This window comes from Haematobia irritans, chromosome 2 (genome assembly GCF_050003625.1).
Source record: "Haematobia irritans isolate KBUSLIRL chromosome 2, ASM5000362v1, whole genome shotgun sequence".
Lineage (NCBI taxonomy): Eukaryota > Metazoa > Arthropoda > Insecta > Diptera > Muscidae > Haematobia > Haematobia irritans.
Window position 1 is genome coordinate 46,154,449 of NC_134398.1, and position 20,374 is coordinate 46,174,822.

Here is a 20,374-nt window from a genome sequence, read left to right on the forward strand (position 1 = left end):
TTATAAATATATACGCCAGCAATATATAAATCGGAACCAATTTTTTCTAAAATCAATAGCGATTGTCTTTGTTCCGAAGAAAGACCCTATGCAAAATTTGAGCATGATCGGGCTTTAACCGCTTAAACGGACATTGGTGAATGGACTCAGAATTTAATTCTAGACGATCGGTACACTAAACGATGGGTGTGAGAGCACGATCGAGCTTAAACTGGGAGCTGTAATTTCACACAGAAATATATGGCCCATTTGCAATACCATCCGACCTATTGCAAATGGGCCATGGTATTGCAAATGGGCTATATCGGTCCACTTTTACGTATAGCACCATACGAAGCCTCTAAGAGAAGCATATTTCATCCGATCCGGCTGAAATTTGGTACATGCTGTTGGTTATGGTCTCCAACAACCACGCAAAAATTGATCCACATCGCTCCATAATTATATATAGCCCCCATATAAACCGAGTCTCAAGGAGAAGCAAATTTCATCCGATCCGGCTGAAATTTGGTACATGATGTTGGTATATGGTATCTAACAACCATGCAAAAATTGGTCCACATCGGTTCATAATATTATATAGCCCCCATATAAACCAATCCTCAGATTTGGCTTGCGGAGCCTCTAAGATAAGCAAATTTTATCCGATCCGGTTGAAGTTTGAAACATGGTGTCCATAATTATATATATATATCCCCCATATAAACCGTTCTCCAGATTTGACCTCCGGAGCCTCTTGGAGGAGCAAAATTCATCCGATCCGGTTCAAATATTGAACGTGGTGTTAGTCTCTAACATCCATTCAAAAATTGGTCCGCATAGGTTCATAATTATATATAGCTCCCATATAAACCGATCCCAAGATTTGACCTCCGGAGCCTCTTGGAGGAGCAAAATTCATCAGATCTGGTTTAAAATTTGGAACGTGATGTTAGTATATGGCCGCTAACAACCATACCAAAATTTGTCCATATCGGTCTATAGTTATATATAGCCGATCCCCAATAGCACAAAAATTGGTCCATAGCGGTTCATAATCATGGTTGCCAATCGAGCCAAAAATAATCTACTAAAATTTTATTTCTATACAAGATTTTGTCTAAAGTTTATTTCTATAGAAAATTTTGCTAAAATTTCATCTCTATAGAAAATTTTATCAAATTTTTTTTTCTATAGAAAATTTTTTAAAAATTTTATTTCTATAGAAAATTTTGTCAAAATTTTATTTCTATAGAAAATTTTGTCAAAATTTTATTTCTATAGAAAATTTTGTCAAAATTTTATTTCTATAGAAAATTTTGCAAAACTGAATTATATACATATTATTTAATCGATCTTTTTTAATTTATTATATACCACGTATAGACTTACTTACAATTTAGAAGACGGTGTTAGGAGGTTTTAAGATACCTTTCCATCGGCAAGCGTTACCCCAACCCAAGTAATTCGATTGTGGATGGCAGTGTTTAGAAGATGTTTCTACGCAATCCATGGTGGAGGGTATATAAGCTTCGGCCTGGCCGAACTTACGGCCGTATATATTTGTTGTGTTTTTTTTTTTTTGTTAATTACAGTTCGTGTCTTTCTTTCCAGATGAAAACATCGTCCCGAATCGATTTCGAATTCCATGAACTGCCTGTGATTGCATAACTTGAATATCCCTAATATGAAATCGTTTCATTTTTATTTGCTTATCAGTTTCTCATAATGCATTTTGAATTAGAAAATTTATAAACCCTCATGGGTGTAAGAGTTTCATTTTATGATAAAACAAAACCAAAAAAAAAAAATACTAAATAAATTATATAAGGCCAAGGTCATAGAATCTTTTTGCACACAATGTATTCAGTTTGGAATTGCAGACCATTATATCAATATTTGTTTGTTGTTGTTGAACTATTTTTTTTTTCTACAGTCAACTTGAATTTTGTAATTTTAAAAAGCGATAACAGTTTCTGTGGAACTTTTCCTAATTCTCACTGAACGAGAAGGAGAGAAAAGATGCAAACATTAGAAGTGTGATTGGAGAACTCAATAATCGCATCTATTTATTCGAATTTGAAAAACCAACACAAAATTAATAATAATTTATCATTGAAAAACTAAATCTCTAGATATCAAACCATCGCCCACACCCATATCTTCCGATTCGATCCAAAAAGAGTCGGTAGCATTCAAAGGAACAGGCCTCTTTTTGGATGATGATGCCCCCAGTCAGCGTTGCCATTAAGACTTTCTAAAGCAAGGCACAAAAAGTGTCACTGGCAATCGATGGAGGCATACTCATTTTACAAAAGTGTCAAACTTTTTCGTAAAGCAAAAATACAAATTAAACGAATTTATATCGGTTTTACTAAATAGAATTGCGAAATAACTTTGTTTCAAATTAAATTTAAATTAACCTAACAATGATTTTGTTGCGCGTTCACACATGAACTTTATAGTTCAGGGAGTAACACGATTTCAATAGTATAGGAAACTTTCGTTGCATAGTTTTAGGCGGAACAAATTATTGTATGCAATGGGAAAAGTTGATCACAAAAGTACAGTGTGTCTGATTTGTATTGCAACAAAATTCAGGTTGATATCATTTCTAAAGCGCTCATCGGACAGCTGACAAATTTATTTCAGTGTCAGTTCATTTTATTGTGTACAAGCTTACAAAAATATTTTCATCTATTGCATTCAGGAATAAAGTTATTCACACTATTGTAAATAGCAGCAATTTTTTTGCGATACCAGCATTCACTGGTGTTTTCCGCAAATTTAGGCAATCCGATCTAATTTTGACTGTCCGTCTGTCCGTCTATCTATTTCATATTCACAAAATTTCTTCATCAAATGAAAAAAAAAAACAACAACAATTGGACAACAATTCTCCAAAACGTTATCATTTAATTATTTCCTGGGGTTGTAACAAGACACCGAAAGATCACAAATTCATAATAATAAAGAACTGCTGGTTTAATTGGCTGGATTGCAGAAATGACGACCTTTAATACCGCTCTTGATAAAACCAGGATTACAAGAACAGAAATTAGGAGCTGAGCAAAAGCCATTGGGGCAACCCTGAGGACAATGGGGTACACACATCTGTGGTTGTTTTTCATCTTGAATATAGCCAGGCTCGCAATCGCATTTATTGGGTCCAGAGCATATACCATTGACACAGGGTGTATCACAGCGTGGATTACATTTGATACCAGAACGATCTAATTCTGATCCAGGAGGGCAGGAACAAGTATCAGGGGCACTACAAAATCCTCTATCGCAACCGCTATAAAATAAAGAAAAAAAGACAAACGGTCGACAGGGATTCTTATCACAAATCTGCTGATCATTCACTTACAGAGAGCAAACAGGTTCACAAACTCCACCAATTGCCGTATAACCTACATTACAACTACACAAGTCGGGAGCAGTACATTTTCCATTTTCACAACGATCACATTTGGGTTCACAAGTTCCAGCTGCTGTCAGACGATAACCATTGTCGCATGAACACTGATTCGGTCCTACACATTTTCCAAATTGACAACCTTGAGCACATACAGGTACACAAAATTTTCCTTGTTTTGGCTCCAATGTGAAACCCTCCATACAGTGGCATTCGCCATTGTCGCTGCAGACACCATTTTCACATCCTATTGGGCAGGTGGTAACACATTTTCCAGCAGGATTGCGGATGTGACCAGGTATACAGACACATTGATGGGGCGCAACACAAATACCATTGGGGCAATCATCTTCACAAATGGGATCACAACGTTTGAAGACATGAGCATTACGTTCGTAGCCTTCACAACATACCTGGATAGTGCTCATTCCGGGGCTGGTGCCATTACTTACAGGAACCTGACCATTTTTAGCCAATGATGATGTTCTTTAAAGAAGATAAAATGTAATTAATAGTAATCATGGAATCGGGCAGCACTCAGTGATAAGAGAGAAGTTCACTAATGTGGTATAACAATGGACTGAATAGTCTAAGTGAGCCTGATACATCAGTCTACCACCTAACCTAACCTAATAGTAATCAGAAATTAGTTTATAATAAAATGTTTTCATGGGAAGTATGGATAACTATTTGCTCTGGAATTAGTTTTCGTTAGAATTTCCAAGAAAATCTAATATATAAAGAAATTCATGTTGTTTCTGTTCCAAAGACGATGACTGGACAATGGTGTCCACTCTTTAATGGTAATACCTGTGGTCTGTTGACAAAACCACCGCGATAAGAAACTCTTGTGACGATCCATCTCTCGGGTCCTTTCGCATTTGAACATGGCTTCTTTTGGGATCCTGCTGTGCTTAATAATTGAGCAGAAGGTAGCCGGATTCAGAGGAGAATGGACCCGAGTGGTGTATTGTCACATAAATAAATTAATGGCGCCCAACGTGGGGCCCCAGCGAATATGTTTAACTAAAATTTAAGTAAAGTCTTCAACAACTTCTTTACCCTCAGAAGCTTCATAATAATATAGAAATATTTATGATCTCGGATTTTACATTTACACTTTGTTGTAATGATACCATTAAATGGAAATGGGTTCACCATGTTTATGGAAATATCCAGAGATTTTAAAAGGGGGACCGTCACACTCTCTCTTTTTATACATATCTTAGAAAATGTTTGAAACACTCAGAGAAGCTTTGAACCCCTTTTATAGGAAAACACCTCAGCTTTCAAACAAACAAACCAAAGGATTCGAGCTGACATATTTATCACTCCAAAAGTTGTAGAATTATTTCCAAACGATTTGGAACCACTGTACGTCGATTGAAGACATCAAAGAGGGTATTCCTGAGAATATTAAGCACATAGGACAGACCCTTTACGATTTGCTTATGCCAACTTTAATGAAAATGATATGGTCATGCACAGGCTGGCTTATATATAATGTAACAAGGTAAATCACTATATGTTAAGTTTTTATAACCTCCACCATAGAATTGTCGAGGGAAGGTATATTAACTTTGTCATTCCATTTATAACGAAATATTGGTCAAAACCCCCATAAAGTATATAAATTCTGGGTCGTGGTGAAATTCTGAGTCGGTCTAGCTATGTCCGTCCGTCCGTTTGTTGAAATCACTCTAACTTCCAAACTATAAAGTTATCGATATGAAACTTGACACAAATAGTTGCAATTGATGTCCAGGTTGGCTGATAAGTCCCCGGTCTGACACATAGATGGCGTCGCTAGTATTAAATGCATATTATTTTTATATAGTACCAACCTTCAAATGATTCGTGTCAAAATTTGACGTCTGTAAGTCAATTAGTTTGTGAGATAGACCGTCTTTTGTGAAGCAACTTTTGTTATTGTGAAAAAAGTGGAAAAAAAGAAATTTCCCATATGAAGAAGAAAAAAAGTGTTGTTCCACCAAGACAACGCACCGTGCCACAAGTCATTGAGAACGATGGCAAAAATTCATGAATTGGGCTTCGAATTGCTTCCACACCCGCCGTAGCGACTTTTTCTTGTTCTCAGACCTCAAAAGAATGCTCGCACGGAAAAAAATTTGGCTTCAAAACCGAAGGAGTACTACCAAAATGGTATCAAAAAATTGGAAGGTCGTTATAATCGTTGAATCGCTCTTAAAGGGAACTATGTTGAATAATAAAAACGACTTTTGACAAAAAAATGTGTTTTCCTTTGTTAGACCGGGGACTTATCAGCCAACCTGTTAGGTCGGATGGTATTGAAAATGGGCCATATCGGACCACGTTTATCTCTAGCGATGCCTTTAAGTAAATTTCACCCGATCCCATTGAAATTTGGCACGTGGTGTTAATATATGGCCATGCAAAAATTGGTCCATTTCGGTCCATAATTATATATAGCCCCCATATAAACCGATCTCTAGATTTTGCTTTCGGAGCCTTCTATAGAAGCAAATTTCGTCCGATCTGGTTTAAATTTGCTATGTTGTTTTAGAATATGGATTCTAATAATCGTGCAAAAATTGGTCCATATCGGTCCATAATTATATATAGCCCCCATATAAACCGATACCCAGAATTTGCTTGCGAATCCCCTTTGAGGAGCATATTTCATCCGAACCGGTTGAACTTTGGTACGTGGTGTTAGTATATGGTCTATTACATTGTGCAAAAATTGGTCCATAATTATATGTAGCCCCCATATAAACCGATTTCCAAATTCTACATCTTGAGCCTCATGGAGGAGAAAATTTAATCCGATTTTTAATCCATATATGATCATAATTATATAGCACTCATATAAACCAAGACCCATATTTCACTTTTGGCTATCTAATTACCGCGCAAAAATTGGTTCATATCTGTTCAACATTATATATACACCCAGAGAAGGAATATGGTCACCTCAAACATGTTTCAAGAGCAAAATGTTATTTTTGGATGGTGACCATGTAACATGTTTGTGGCAAAAATGTTGTTTTCTCCCCAAACATAACATGCTTTCCGTCAACAAGCAATTCGATTGTGGATTACAGCTTTTAGTAGAAGTTTCTACGCAATCCATGGTGGAGGGTACATAAGATTCGGTCCGGCCGAACTTACTGCTATATATACTAGTTTTCATTAAATAACGAAACATTTCATAGTATTAATGAACAGTTTCATTGTCCTAAAGAAAACTATCCTCATATATATTAAAACAATTCGTTGTCTCAATTTTAACGAAATCTTCTTTGGCTGTGAAAAGATCGTTGGGGGTATATTCACAAATTTTTTAATTTTTCAGTGTCTACACATATCGTTACTTTTTTTCTGGGATCTAGTCATTACAACATCAACGCCAACAAAAAATTATGTTAATAATCAATTTACACAACACAACAAAATTATCTACGAGAGAGAATTCCTAGAGACATATACCAAATTTGTGCTCCTTATCTTCTTTCATAGGAAACACAAGTCATTAGGGTCAATTGAAGTCCCCGCATATATGTAATGCGATGAGTCGAAAAATATCTAGCCTATTTGATAGAAAATTAAAACTCACGGCACTTCTTTGAAACAAATACCCGAAGCAATTCCTGCTCTAGTTTTATTGATAAATTCGGCTGTGGGATCCAAAACTTGGGGAGTTGAAGGTTTAGTCAACGCTTCGCCTTGATAATATTCAGCTGGTTTAAAGTTGCCATTGTAACGTTCATAGGCATTTTGTAAATGCTGTTGTTCATGGTGATTGTAGTTTAATTCTTGGTATTCCAGATTAGGTATGGGAGGAGGTGGTTGGCGCGTTTTAATGCCTGTTTTAATTTGGCCCCAACTACCCGAGAATAGGGCCAATAGGACACTTAGGAATATAAATGATTTCATATTTTAATGATAATTTCTAAATATTTGTTTTTCTAAATTTATTTTGTTTTTCAAAAAAACCACAACCGATTCCTTTGCAGGCCGCGAAGCTACTAAAATTATCGCAAAATTTCACATTGAAATTCATCTTAGAAATAAATTTATTTTTATTATTTATTGTTTTTGTTCATAAGTTTTGTTCTGTATGCAAACCATTAGTCTTTAATCTGTCTTTTTATTTTATTTATTTTTTTTTTGTTAAAGTTCCAATTGAGGTTTGGCCGTTTTGCTTGCTCTTAGCTGAGATCATTCATCTTACCCTTCTCTATTGGCGTATCGCATTGGTATTAATAACAATACTCAGGGCAAAGCTTTCTTATTATTCATTTCATTATTGATTTCACTATGAATTTGTATTTTATTATTAGAGGAAATATATTAACAAAATCATGGCATTTCAAAAATAATTCTCAGAATCCCATATTACGTCACTATAAAAATAAGGTGATTAATTTTTAAAACTGACATACAATTAACGTGCACAGTGCAATCTTATCAGTTTATGAATGAAATTCATCATGAAGTATGTAGCTTTCCTATGGGAGCCACCGTAGTGCAATGGTTAGCATGCCCGCTTTGCATACACAATGTCGTGGGTTCGATTTCTGTTTCGACCGAACACCAAAAACTTTTCCAGCGGTGGATTATCCCACCTCAGTAATGCTGGTGACATTTCTGAGAGCTTCAAAGCTTCTCTAAGTGGTTTCACTGCAATATGGAACGCCGTTCAGACTCGGCTATAAAAAGGAGGTCCCTTGTCATTGAGATTAACATGGAATCGGGCAGCACTCAGTGATAAGAGAGAAGTTCACCAATGTGATATCACAATGGACTGAATAGTCTAAGTGAGCCTGATACATCGGGCTGCCACCTAACCTAACTTAACCATATAGTTTTCCTATTGGGAGAGTGGCCTTTACAGGCTGATATACATTGCAATCGACTCCACAATCAAAAAAGTTTACTTGGATCTAAAGATTTTGACCTTCCCTTAAGGATTTTGGTACTGATTCCTACACGCCAAGAAAAAAAGGTTTGGAAAACGATTTTCTTTTGTTAGAGTTTTTTGAATTGCTTCGAAAATTTTAAACTTTCATCACCAAAAAAAAAAAATCGTTTGTTACAAAATTTTTATTTTTTGCAATAAAAAAAGTTATTTTTGAAACAACAACACAGTCCATTTCGTTTATATCAAACACTGTTCTTTTCTGACTTTAGGTCTTTAATAAGACACATTTTACAGTTCAAAATTTAATATACTACAATGTAATGTTGAACATTTTTTCGGAATCTTCCGAACATATCTGGAATATATGTAAAAAAAAACAAAAAAAACTTTAGTCGAAGCAGGGATCGAACCCACGACCCTTGGCATGCAAGTCGGACGTAGCACTAACTAAATGTTTGTTTCTGTTAAATAAACTTTGTTTATTCGGTTCGTGGGCGCCGCAAGTTATGCTATATAAATATAATTTATATGGATATTTATCTATTGATGACTATAACAGGTACATAGCTCAGTGGTTAGTGTGTTGGCTTACAAAGTGCATGGTCCGTGGTTCGATTCTTCGTCCAGGCGAAAGGTAAAAAAAAATTTTAAAATTTATAAAATCGTATAATTTCTTCTACATTGTTGGTATTACAGGAAAAGGTGTTAAGAACTAAAAAACCTTGTGGATGTGAGGGAAAATGCGATTAGCAAGAAAACAATGTTTTTTTTGAGTTTGTCTTTGAAATTGTTTTTACATCCTGGAAAAGAATAAACGTTTATCACAAAAAGTACATACTTTTCTTCCAAATACACTTCCTTACAGCGAAAAGCAAATGAGAAACGAACTTTGTTTGTCTAAAATTTCGTTTGGGAGGAAAGAATTATTTTTTTGCGTGTAGGTATTGAAATAAAGAAATTTTTTGGCGACCTATGTTATGTGTCTTAAAATCTAAGATCCAAAAAATTAAAATTGGAATAGAGATTTTATTTATCGAATTTTCATTCTCTTTTGGCGGTATATTACAAAAGATATTCACGTACAAACAAATGTCACTTTAAAAATTCAAATTATAACCGTTACTTCAAAATGTTTTCTTAATTCAAAAAAAAAAAAAAAAAAATATAAAAACTTCAAACAAAAGATGCTAAATCCTCAAAATAAGTCTTAGGCTATATTTGAAGCGGTTTTATCTTAAATCTAAAGATTAAATATTTCAGTTAATTTAAGGAAGATTTCTTTAAATCAAAAATTTGTTTCTTAAATTTAAAGAAAATTAGACTTTGTTCAAAGAAATACAACTTTAACGGAGAGACACAAAATTCCAATATTTGTGACCTAAATTTAATAATAACAAATTTTTGAAACCAAGATTATAAACTTTGTTGTAATTAAAATTTCATTATTTTAAAGAAATTTGTCTTTAATAATTTGTAAATTGCATGTCATAACATTTAGCTTAGATAACCATTAATATCATATACATATTTTTTTCAGTGAATGTAGCAATCAACTTCAGGTTGCTATCATTTCTAAAACCCTCATCTGACAGTTGACAGAATTATTCCAGTGACAATCCCTTTTATTTTGTTTTCAAGCTTACCATATCATTTAGATATATTGCATTCAGAAATAATATTATTTGCGATGGTGCACTAGGGTGTAATACTAAGGCACAGCCAAAACAGTAATGAATATTCTTTTCGGATCCGGAAGCAATAAATATTGGCTCATACGCAATGAATTTGGGCCTAACATAGGCTGGAAGCAAACAAAATGGGAATTTCTTCCGAAGTCATTACGTTCATCCCAAAATACTCATCTAGAGATGGACTTCATTTTCACTTCACAAGAAATTATTTTGTGGTGATATGTATCGTTTCTTTTACGCACTTTGGCATTAACATTAAAAATTCAGAATTTTTCTGTGTATGAAACACAGTTAGGACAAATAAAATAATAGGAATTTCCAAAAAATATTTGAAAAGTGTACCAATTCATATTGCAAACAAGAATAATTATATCGGTCCATGAAATTACCATTGGAGTGCTATTAAAATGAGATTAAGTTACATTGCCCGTAGTAGTAGTCGTAGTTAATAAGAAATGCTGGAAACGGAGCCGAAGTTGTGGAAAAGTTGGGGAAAATTCTATCAAAGAACTACCAAACCAAAAATATTATTTTGTCAAAACTTTAGTTTAATAGAAAATTTTGTTAAAATTTTATTCCTATAGGTAATTTTGTTAAAATTTTATTTCTATAGAAGCTTTTGTCAAAACTTTACTTCTATAGAAAATGTTGTCAAAATTTTAATTTTATGTAACATTTTGTCAAAATTTAATTTCAATAGAAAATTTTGTCAAAATGTTATTTCTGTAGAAAATTTTGCCAAAATTTTATTTTTATAAAACATTTTGTCAAAATTTTATTACTATACAAAATTTTGTCAAAGTTTTATTTCAATAGAAAATTTTGTCAAAATTTTATTTCCAAAAAAAAAAATTTGTCAACATTTTATTTCTATAGAAAAATTTTGTCAAAATGTTATTTCTATTGAAAGTTTTGTCAAAACGTTAGTTCTATAGAAAATTTTGTCAAAACGTAACGTCTATATAAAATGTTGCAAAATTTTATTCCTATAGAAAATTTTGTCAAAATTTTATTTCTATAGAAAATTTTGTCAAAATTTTATTTCTATAAAAAATTTTGTAAAAATTTTATTTCTGTAGAAAATTTAGTAAACTTTATTTCTATAGAAAATATTGCAGGAATTTTATTTCTATAGAAAATTTTGCAAAAATTTTATTTCTATTGAAAATTTTATTTCCAAAGAAAGTTTTGTCAAAATTTTATTTTTATATTCTATATTTTCTCAAAATATTATTTCTATTTGTCAAAATTTTATTTCTATAGAAAATGTTGTCAAGATTTTATTTCTATAGAAATTTTTTTCAAAATTTTATTTCTATAGAAAATTTTGTCAAAATTTTATTTCTATAGAAAATTTTGTAAAAATTTTATTTCTATAGAAAATTTTGTAAACATTATTTCTATAGAAAATTTTGTCAAAATTTTATTTCTATAGAAAATTTTGTCAAAACCTTATTTCCAAAGAAGATTTTGTCAAAATTTTAGTTCTATAAAACATTTTGTTAAAATTTTATTTCTATAGAAAATTTTGTCAAAATTTTATTTTTGCAAAATTTTATTTCTATAGAAAAAATTGTCAAAATTTTATTTCTATAAAAAGTTTTGTCAAAATTCTATTTCTATAGAAAATTTTTTCAAAATCTTATTTCTATAGAAAATTTTGTCAAAATTTTATTTCTATAGAAAATTTTGTCAAAATTTTAATTCTATAGAAAATTTTGTCAAAATGTTATTTCTATAGAAAATTTTGTCAAAACTTTAATTCTATAGAAAATTTTGTCAAAATTTTGTTACTATAGAAAATTTTGTCAATATTTTATTTCAAAAGAAAATTTTTGCAAAATTTTATTTCTATAGAAAATTTTGTCAAGATTTTATTTCAATAGAAAATTTTGTCAAAATTTTATTTCTGTAGAAAATTTTGTAAGATTTTATTTCTATAGAAAATTTTGTCAAAATGTTCTTTCTATAGAAAATGTTTTCAAAATTCTATAGAAAATTTTGCAAAAATTTTATTTCTATTGAAAATTTTGTCAAAATTTTATTTCTATAAAAAATTTTATTAAAACATTACTTGGACAAAATATTATAAGTGAGCCTGAAATATCGGGCTGCCACCACATCTATTTCTATAGAAAATTTTGTTAATTTTTTATTTCTATAGGAAATTTTATTAATATTTTATTTCTATAAAAAATTTTGAAAAAAATTCTATTTCTATACAAAATTTTTAAAAAATTCTATTTCAATAGAAAATTTTTAAAAAATTCTATTTCTATAGAAAATGTTGTCAAAATTTATCATAATGGACTGAATAGTCTAAAAGTCTAGCATGAAATATCGGGCTGCCCTATACCTATTTCTAAAGAAAAATTTTGTCTAAATTTTATTTCTATAGGAAATTTTGTCAAAATTTTATTACTTTAGAAAATTTTGTCAAAATTTTATTTCAATAGAAAATTTTATTTCCATAGAAAATTTTGTCAACATTTATTTCTATAGAAAATTTGGTCAAAATTTTATTTCTATACAAAATTTTGTCAAAATCTTAATTCTATAGAAAATTTTGTCAAAACTTTATTTATATAGAAAATGTTATCAAGATTTTATTTACATAGAAAATTTAAAAAAGATCTAGTAACTCATCAGCTTACTTCGAAAGACGAATTTTCAACAATCAAATAGTCGAAAAGACGACTTTCGCAAATTTTGAAAAAGTCGAAATTTTAATATGTGGACGGGAAACATGTAACATATTTGTCGCAACTGGGTTAGTTTTTCTCGGTAATTACGTATCTGATGTCGGCAAGCATTTTTATCTTTGGCGAGAAAACAACATTTTGGTTACAAAAATGTACCATGGTTCCAATCTAAAAATAACATGATGCTCTTGAAATATGTTTGAGGTGATCATATTCCTTCTCTGCGTGTACTGGTGTAAATAATTCATGTCGTCAGGTTAGCGGTAAGTCCCTCTCCCATACTAAATATCCCCCAAAAAATAGGACCAGTCAATTAAGATTTTTTCCTAAATTTGCTTCCAAATTTTCAAAATTCCAAAAAACTTTCAAATTTAGGGAGTTCTAATTCTCAAATCCGTATTTTGCACATTTTCTTGTATATCTGGATAAAATTTTTATTTTTATTGACTGATAAAAATAAATTCAATAGCTTTCGGATAAGTCTTCGTTTATTCTTGGGCAACCTATGGGTCAGGGATCTTTTTTGTTTTGTCTATCCTATCATTTGAAAATATTGCGGAATATAAAATAGAAGAAATCTTCTTTGTATGTACTTTCTTTCTTTAGGAAAATACAAAAATAATTATTCATACAATAAAAGCTGATAAGACACACAAATCCATGAACACCGACACACAGTGGGATGATACTGAAACAAATTTAAAAAAATGAAATGTTACAAAAAACTTTAGTACTGGGTTATTTGGATCTTCTATTCGGGACAATGAAAATCTCTCTGGTATTCCCAGCTTGAATTTTGAGATAGTGACATCTCTTCAAGTCACAATAGCAGGTTATTGTGAATACAATTTATACTAAGATGAAAGTATTACTAAGTTAAATTGAATTAATATTTCATAAATTATATCAATAACACTCAAAAAATGTGTGCCGTTTAAGAAATGCAGAAATACTAAAAACAAAAATTTTTTGATTGTGTCCGAAATTTTTAAATTTATTTATTAAATCTAATATTTCAAAAAAAAAACTGCAATACTGGATTATCTGGAAAATAGCTCCATTCGTCTTCTATTCAAAACAGTTCATCAATGCAATTCCCGGTAATTCCAACTTAAATTTTGGTGAAGTGACATTTCCCCAAATTACAATAGTATATTATTGTGAATAGCTTTTTGCACTAAGATGTTGGAAATTTGTAACATTTTTTATTAAACTAATTAATTTAAAAATTTGTAATACTAGATTATTTGGGAAATAGCTGCACTGGTCTTTTATTCAGGACATTTCTTAGATTAAGATCTGGCCGGTAATTCCAACTTGAATGAAGTGACACTTCCTCAAGTCACAATAGTAGGTTGTTGTGAAGATTACAATGTTAAAGATAACTCATAACATTAAAATATAAGTTAAAGGGTGATACGGTCAAAATTTGGTTAATATAACCTTGACGTATTTCTTTCAATTTTGCATTTAAAAAACCTGAACACCCCTCATTTAGAAGATGTGTGTGTGTTTGATTTTGGAATTCACTCTTCAGTTGTCAAAATGCCGTCCAAGCAAGAAGAGCAGCGTATCAAAATTTTGCTTGCGCATCGCGAAAATCCGAGCTACTCGCACGCAAAGCTGGCAAAATCGCTAAAAGTTGCCAAATCAACCATTACAAATGTAATTAAAGTGTTTGGGGAACGTTTATCGACAGCCAGGAAGTCTGGATCGGGGGGAAATCGAAAACCGGAAGCCGCTGAGACGACAAAGAGAGTTGCCGGTAGTTTCAAGCGAAACCCTAACCTCTCTCTCCGAGATGCCGCAAATAAGCTGGGTGTATCGTCTACAACCGTGCATCGAGCCAAAAAACGAGCCGGACTATCGACTTACAAGAAGGTAGTGACTCCAAATCGCGATGATAAACAAAATACGACGGCCAAAACGCGATCCCGGAGGCTGTACACGACGATGCTGACGAAGTTTGACTGCGTTGTAATGGACGACGAAACCTACGTCAAAGCCGACTACAAGCAGCTTCCGGGACAGGAGTTTTATACGGCAAAAGGAAGGGGAAAGGTAGCAGATATTTTCAAGCATATAAAACGGTCAAAGTTCGCAAAGAAATATCTGGTTTGGCAAGCCATCTGTACCTGTGGCTTGAAAAGCAGCATTTTCATAGCTTCCGGGACTGTCAACCAAGAAATTTACGTGAAAGAGTGTTTGAATAAACGTCTGCTGCCTTTCCTGAAGAAACACGGTTGTTCCGTACTGTTTTGGCCGGATTTGGACCTTGCCATTACGGTAAAAAGGCCATGGTACGCCGCCAACAACGTGCAGGACAAGAACCCTCCCAATACGCCAGAGTTCCGTCCAATTGAGAAATACTGGGCTATTGTCAAGCGGAACCTAAAGAAGACCAAAAAACTGCTAAGGACGAGCAGCAGTTCAAGGCAAACTGGCTTTCTGCGGCGAAGAAGGTGGACAAGGTGGCTATACAAAATCTGATGGCAGGTGTCAAGCGTGAGGCCCGGCAATTCGGATGTGGAAAAGCGAAAGCCTAACTGAATATTTTTCCTGCATTTTATACTAATTGAACTTGAAAAAGAAATTTAATTTGGTTTTTTAAATAAACGATTTCACCGATTTACACGCGTTTTCCCTTGACCAAATTTTGACCGTATCACCCTTTATGAGGATGGAATCCTCGGGTTGAAAAAATATAATTTTTGAGTCGCTTGGTAAGCCAAGGGACTCTTCCAACTTATTCAACCCTGTTTTTTGGTATTTATTTTACGTACGCATCGAGCGTCGGACGACTTCTTTATTTAACGATTAAAAATGAAGTGCAATGTCTCTTTGTATGTTACTTAAAACTAAGACTTAATTTTAATTATAAAAATGCTTACTTCCTTGTTTCTATTAAATCAGACCATGCATTTTGATAAAAAGAATAACTGACAAAAATGTATCAATTGATACGTTTGCATTTATTGATGAATTCTACTCGGGTTAATGACACTTGCTGCAATTTTGCAATTTTGGTTTCAAAACGGAAAAAGGTGAAAAAGAAAAATGCAAGCAAAAAAGGTTTCGAATTTCATATTCAAGTTAGTGGCCTCATATTGTGTCACTGAACTTGTACTGCGGAGTTTGCGTTTATTAATGCAAAGAAATTTATATTTTTCATAGTAGTGAACTTATTTAGCGTTCTCTTATATATATCGAAAAAAATTGTGGTTAAGTCATAATTTTTTAAAATTTCATCCCATAGTGCAACGTTAAAGAATATTAAAACATTGAAGCCCCAGTTTAAATGGGATTAAAAGCTAATGAGAGCAGTCATTATTAAACCGTACAACTAGTGTGTTGAGCCGAGAGGCTGCATTTAAAAAAAAAAATTAAATATATTTTTTTTGTTTTGTGTAATTAAACCAAAAAAATTCACCTAGTGCAATGCTAAAGAAAACAAATTATTTGATAGTGCTATGTCTATGTGTGGGTGCCGCTGTGGCCATACCCCAATTTTGGAAGTTAAATACACCCAGTGAAAGAGATCTTTTCATAATGGATGTCAAGACTACAATGTCAGCTGGTATCTGTTACAAACAAGTGGAGTAGGTGCTTACCATATGACCTATTTGAAAAAAGACCAAAACGACAATATTTCATTTTGTAATAATTTCAGAGCTAAAGTCAACGATCCTGGGGTTCGTATGCGTACTGTATCCTATTGTTGCCCTGGCTATGTACGTAATCGTTTGGCTAAACATATGGTAAAATGTGATCCCATTTGCACTGAAGATTGCAGTAATGGTATATGTGCAGGACCCGAAGTTTGTGAATGTTTCCCAGGATATGTACGAGAGGATAATCGTTGCATATCTATCTATTAAACGTTTAAGAAATTGTAAGGCTAATTCTACTAGACTAAGGACACAAAAAACTACAATGTGAACAATATTTTGAAAAAAAAGAAAAATTAATAAAACTAGGTCATTGACGTTGTTTCACTTTGATTTCGAAATTCTTTCATTTAATTACGGGATGTGATTTATGTTTGTGTCATGGTAGTGCTGTTGCATTGAATAAGTTCATGTTCACAATAATCAACGCGGCTGTGAAAATATAGCATCTATTATTTATCAGCCGAAGAGTATGCTTTAATTTTCTACTTCAATTCTAAGAACAACTTTTATTAAAAACGCTCCATAAAGTCTGCTTGAGATATTTCCAGATCAATATCGATCGAAAAAATAATGCCAGAAAGTATATAATAAAATTATTCAATATTCATCTTCCATATTGGAAAAATTCTGCACATCTCAAGAATAATTAAGAAATTAATCGAGATGATTCTTAAAAAATGCCTTCCGCCCTATAACAAACCATTATAAAATTCATTGCTTTGGATCCGATTTTCACAACTTTCAGATCCAAACAGATTTTTTTGTAATTTTTTAGGCTACAATGTTTTGCTGGATTGTTGCTGGATTAAGACCGTTATAAGCCGTTATAAGTTTTTTTTATTTATTTGTAATTTTATTGTTCAAAATAAAAATGTAAGAAATAACATCAAATTTTAGCTTATCACCTGAAAAGAACAAACTTCGGTAGCTGGCCATTTTCATACCAGAGCAGCAATTTCTTGGATCTTTCCTGTCCAAATCTTTTGTTCTTCGGGTAGACTTCATGTGCATGTCTTCTATCACTGCAGCGATTTTTCTTTTTCATAGAAATACAACGTTGACAAAATTTTTTATAGAAATAGACGATTAACAAAATTCTCTATAGAAAAAAAATTGCCAAAATCTTTTCTAGAAATAAAATATTGGGAAAAATTTTCTATAGAAATAAAATTTTGACAAAATGTTCTTTAAAAATACCATTTTGCCAAATAGAAATAAAATTTTGACAAGATTTTCTATAGAAATAACATTTTGAAAAAATCTTCTATAGAAATAAAATTTTGACAAAAGTTTTCTATAGAAATAAAATTATGAAAAAATTTTCTATAGAAATACAATTTTGACAAAAATGTCTATAGAAATAAGATTTTGACAAAATTTTCTATAGAAATAAAATTTTGACAAAATTTTCTATAGAAATAATATTTTGACAAAATTTTCTATAGAAATAAAATTTTGACACAATTTTCTATCGAAATAAAATTTTGAAAAAATTTTCTTTAGAAACAAAATTTTTATATTTTTTTTTTTTTTTGAAATAAAATTTTGATAAAATATTCTATATAAATTAAGTTTTGACAAAATTTTCTACAGAATTAAGATTTTGAAAAAATTTTGTATAGAAATAAAATTTTGACAAAATTTTCTATTGAAATAAAATTTTGACAAAATTTTCTATAGTAATAAAATTTTGACAAAATTTTCTATAGAAATAAAATTTTGACAAAATTTTCTAAAGAAATAGAATTTTGACAAAATTTTCTATAGAAAAAAATTTTGATAAAATTTTCTATAGAAATAAAAATTTTACAAAATTTTCTGTAGAAATAAAATTTTGAGAAATTTTTCAATAGAAATAAAATTTTGGCAATTTTTTTTATACAAATATAAATTTGACAAAATTTTCTATAGAAATAAAATGTTGAAAAGATTCTCAATGGAAATAAAGTTTTGACAAAATTTTCTATATAAATAGACTTTTGACAAAAGCTTCTATCGAAATAAAGTTTTGACAAAATTTTCTATAAAAATAAAATTTTGGCAAAATTTTCTATAGAAATAAAATTTTGATAAAAATCTCTATAGAAATAAGGTTTTGACAAAATTTTCTATAGAAATAAAATTTTGACAAAATTTTCCATTGAAATAAAATTTTGACAAAATTTTCTATAGAAATAAAATTTTGACAAAATTTTCTATAGAAACAAAATTTTGATATTTTTTTTGGAAATAAAATTTTGATCAAATATTCAATATAAATTAAGTTTTGACAAAATTTTATATAGAATTAAGATTTTGAAAAAATTTTGTATAGAAAAAACAATTTGACAAAATTTTCTATAGAAATAAAATTTTGACAAAATTTCCTATAGAAATAAAATGTTGATAAAATTTTCTACAGAAATAAAATTTTGCAAAAATTTTCTATTGAAATAAAATTTTGACAAAATTTTCTATATTAATAAAATTTTGACAAATTTTTCTATAGAAATAACATGTTGACAAAATTTTCTATAGAAATAGAATTTTGACAAAATTTTCTGTAGAAATAAAATGTTGACAAAATTTTCTATAGAAATAAAATATTGATACAAATTTCTATAGAAATAAGATTTTGACAAAATTTTAAATATATAATAAAAATAAAATTATGACAAAATTTTCGATTGAAATAAAATGTTGACAAAATTTTCTATAGAAATAAAATTTTAACAAAACTTTCTATAGAAACAAAATTTTGATATTGTTTTTTTTTCGGAAGTAAAATTTTGATAAAATATTCTATATAAATTAAGTTTTGACAAAATTTTCTATAGAAATAAAATTTTGACAAAATTTTCTATAGGAATAAAATTTTGCAACATTTTATATAGACGTTACGTTTTGAAAAAATTTTCTATTGAAATAAAATTTTGACAAAATTTTCTATAATAATAAAATTTTGACAAAATTTTCTATAGAAATAAAATTTTGACAAAATTTTCTAGAGAAATAGAATTTTGTCAAAATTTTCTATAGAAATAAAATGTTGATAAAATTTTCTATAGAAATAAAAATTTGACAAAATTGCCTAAAGAAATAAAATTTTGACAAAATTTCCTATAGAAATAAAATTTTGAGAAATTTTTCAATAGAAATAAAATTTTGGCAATTTTTTTATACAAATATAAATTTGACAAAATTTTCTATAGAAATAAAATGTTGAAAAGATTCTCTGTGGAAATAAAGTTTTGACAAAATTTTCTATATAAATAGGCTTTTGAAAAAAGTTTCTATCGAAATAAAGTTTTGACAAAATTTTCTATAAAAATAAAATTTAGACAAAATTTTCTATAGAAATAAAATTATGACAAACTTTTCTACAGAAATAAAATTTTGATAAAAATTTCTATAGAAATAAGATTTTGACAAAAGAGAATATAGAAATAAAATTTTGACAAAGTTTTCGATTGAAATAAAATTTTGATAAAATATGTTATATAAATTAAGTTTTGACAAAATTTTCTATAGAATTAAGATTTTGAAAAAATTTTGTATAGAAAAAAAAAATTTTTGACACAATTTTCTATAGAAATAAAATTTTGACAAAGTTTCCTATAGAAATAAAATGTTGATAAAATTTTCTATAGAAATAAAATTTTGCAAAAATTTTCTATAGAAATAACATTTTGGCAAAATTTTCTATAGAAATAAAATGTTGATACAAATTTCTATAGAAATAAGATTTTGACAAAATTTTCTATAGAAATAAAATTATGACAAAATTTTCGATTGAAATAAAATGTTGACAACATTTTCTATAGAAATAAAATTTTAACAAAACTTTCTATAGAAACAAAATTTTGATATTTTTTTTTTTGAAATAAAATTTTGATAAAATATTCTATATAAATAAAGTTTTGACAAAATTTTCTATAGAATTAAGATTTTGAAAAAATTTTCTATTGAAATAAAATTTTGACAAAAATTTCTATAATGATAAAATTTTTACAAAATTTTCTATAGAA

The 20,374-nt window shown here is 30.0% G+C and overlaps 3 protein-coding genes across 3 annotated transcripts in view; 2 read left to right on the forward strand and 1 right to left on the reverse strand.

Annotated features, from left to right (window-relative positions):
- Window positions 1–20,374, forward strand: part of LOC142224551 (uncharacterized) — a 50,981-nt gene that overhangs the window by 13,989 nt on the left and 16,618 nt on the right. The gene's annotated exons all lie outside the window — the stretch shown is intronic.
- On the reverse strand, window positions 2,865–7,416 carry LOC142224168 (uncharacterized). Its single transcript, XM_075293955.1, has 3 exons — window positions 6,996–7,416; window positions 3,350–3,883; window positions 2,865–3,277 (listed from the first exon to the last, which is right to left on the reverse strand). Exons 1-3 carry the CDS (start codon window positions 7,313–7,315, stop codon window positions 2,965–2,967), a joined length of 1,167 nt encoding a protein of 388 aa, XP_075150070.1. The 5' UTR covers window positions 7,316–7,416; the 3' UTR covers window positions 2,865–2,964.
- Window positions 15,956–16,697, forward strand: NimB3 (Nimrod B3). Its single transcript, XM_075293963.1, has 2 exons — window positions 15,956–16,295; window positions 16,367–16,697. Exons 1-2 carry the CDS (start codon window positions 16,135–16,137, stop codon window positions 16,572–16,574), a joined length of 369 nt encoding a protein of 122 aa, XP_075150078.1. The 5' UTR covers window positions 15,956–16,134; the 3' UTR covers window positions 16,575–16,697.

Bases quoted from the DNA above. Each gene is read 5' to 3' on its own strand.
- LOC142224168 (XM_075293955.1), bottom strand. From the start codon at position 7,315: ATGAAATCATTTATATTCCTAAGTGTCCTATTGGCCCTATTCTCGGGT. The intron at 3,884-6,995 runs GTGAGTTTTAAT...TCTTCTTTAAAG, and splicing joins ATTTGTTTCAAAGAAGTGCC to AACATCATCATTGGCTAAAA. The intron at 3,278-3,349 runs GTAAGTGAATGA...TTTATTTTATAG, and splicing joins TGTGAACCTGTTTGCTCTCT to CGGTTGCGATAGAGGATTTT.
- NimB3 (XM_075293963.1), top strand. From the start codon at position 16,135: ATGCTAAAGAAAACAAATTATTTGATAGTGCTATGTCTATGTGTGGGT. The intron at 16,296-16,366 runs GTAGGTGCTTAC...TAATAATTTCAG, and splicing joins ATCTGTTACAAACAAGTGGA to AGCTAAAGTCAACGATCCTG.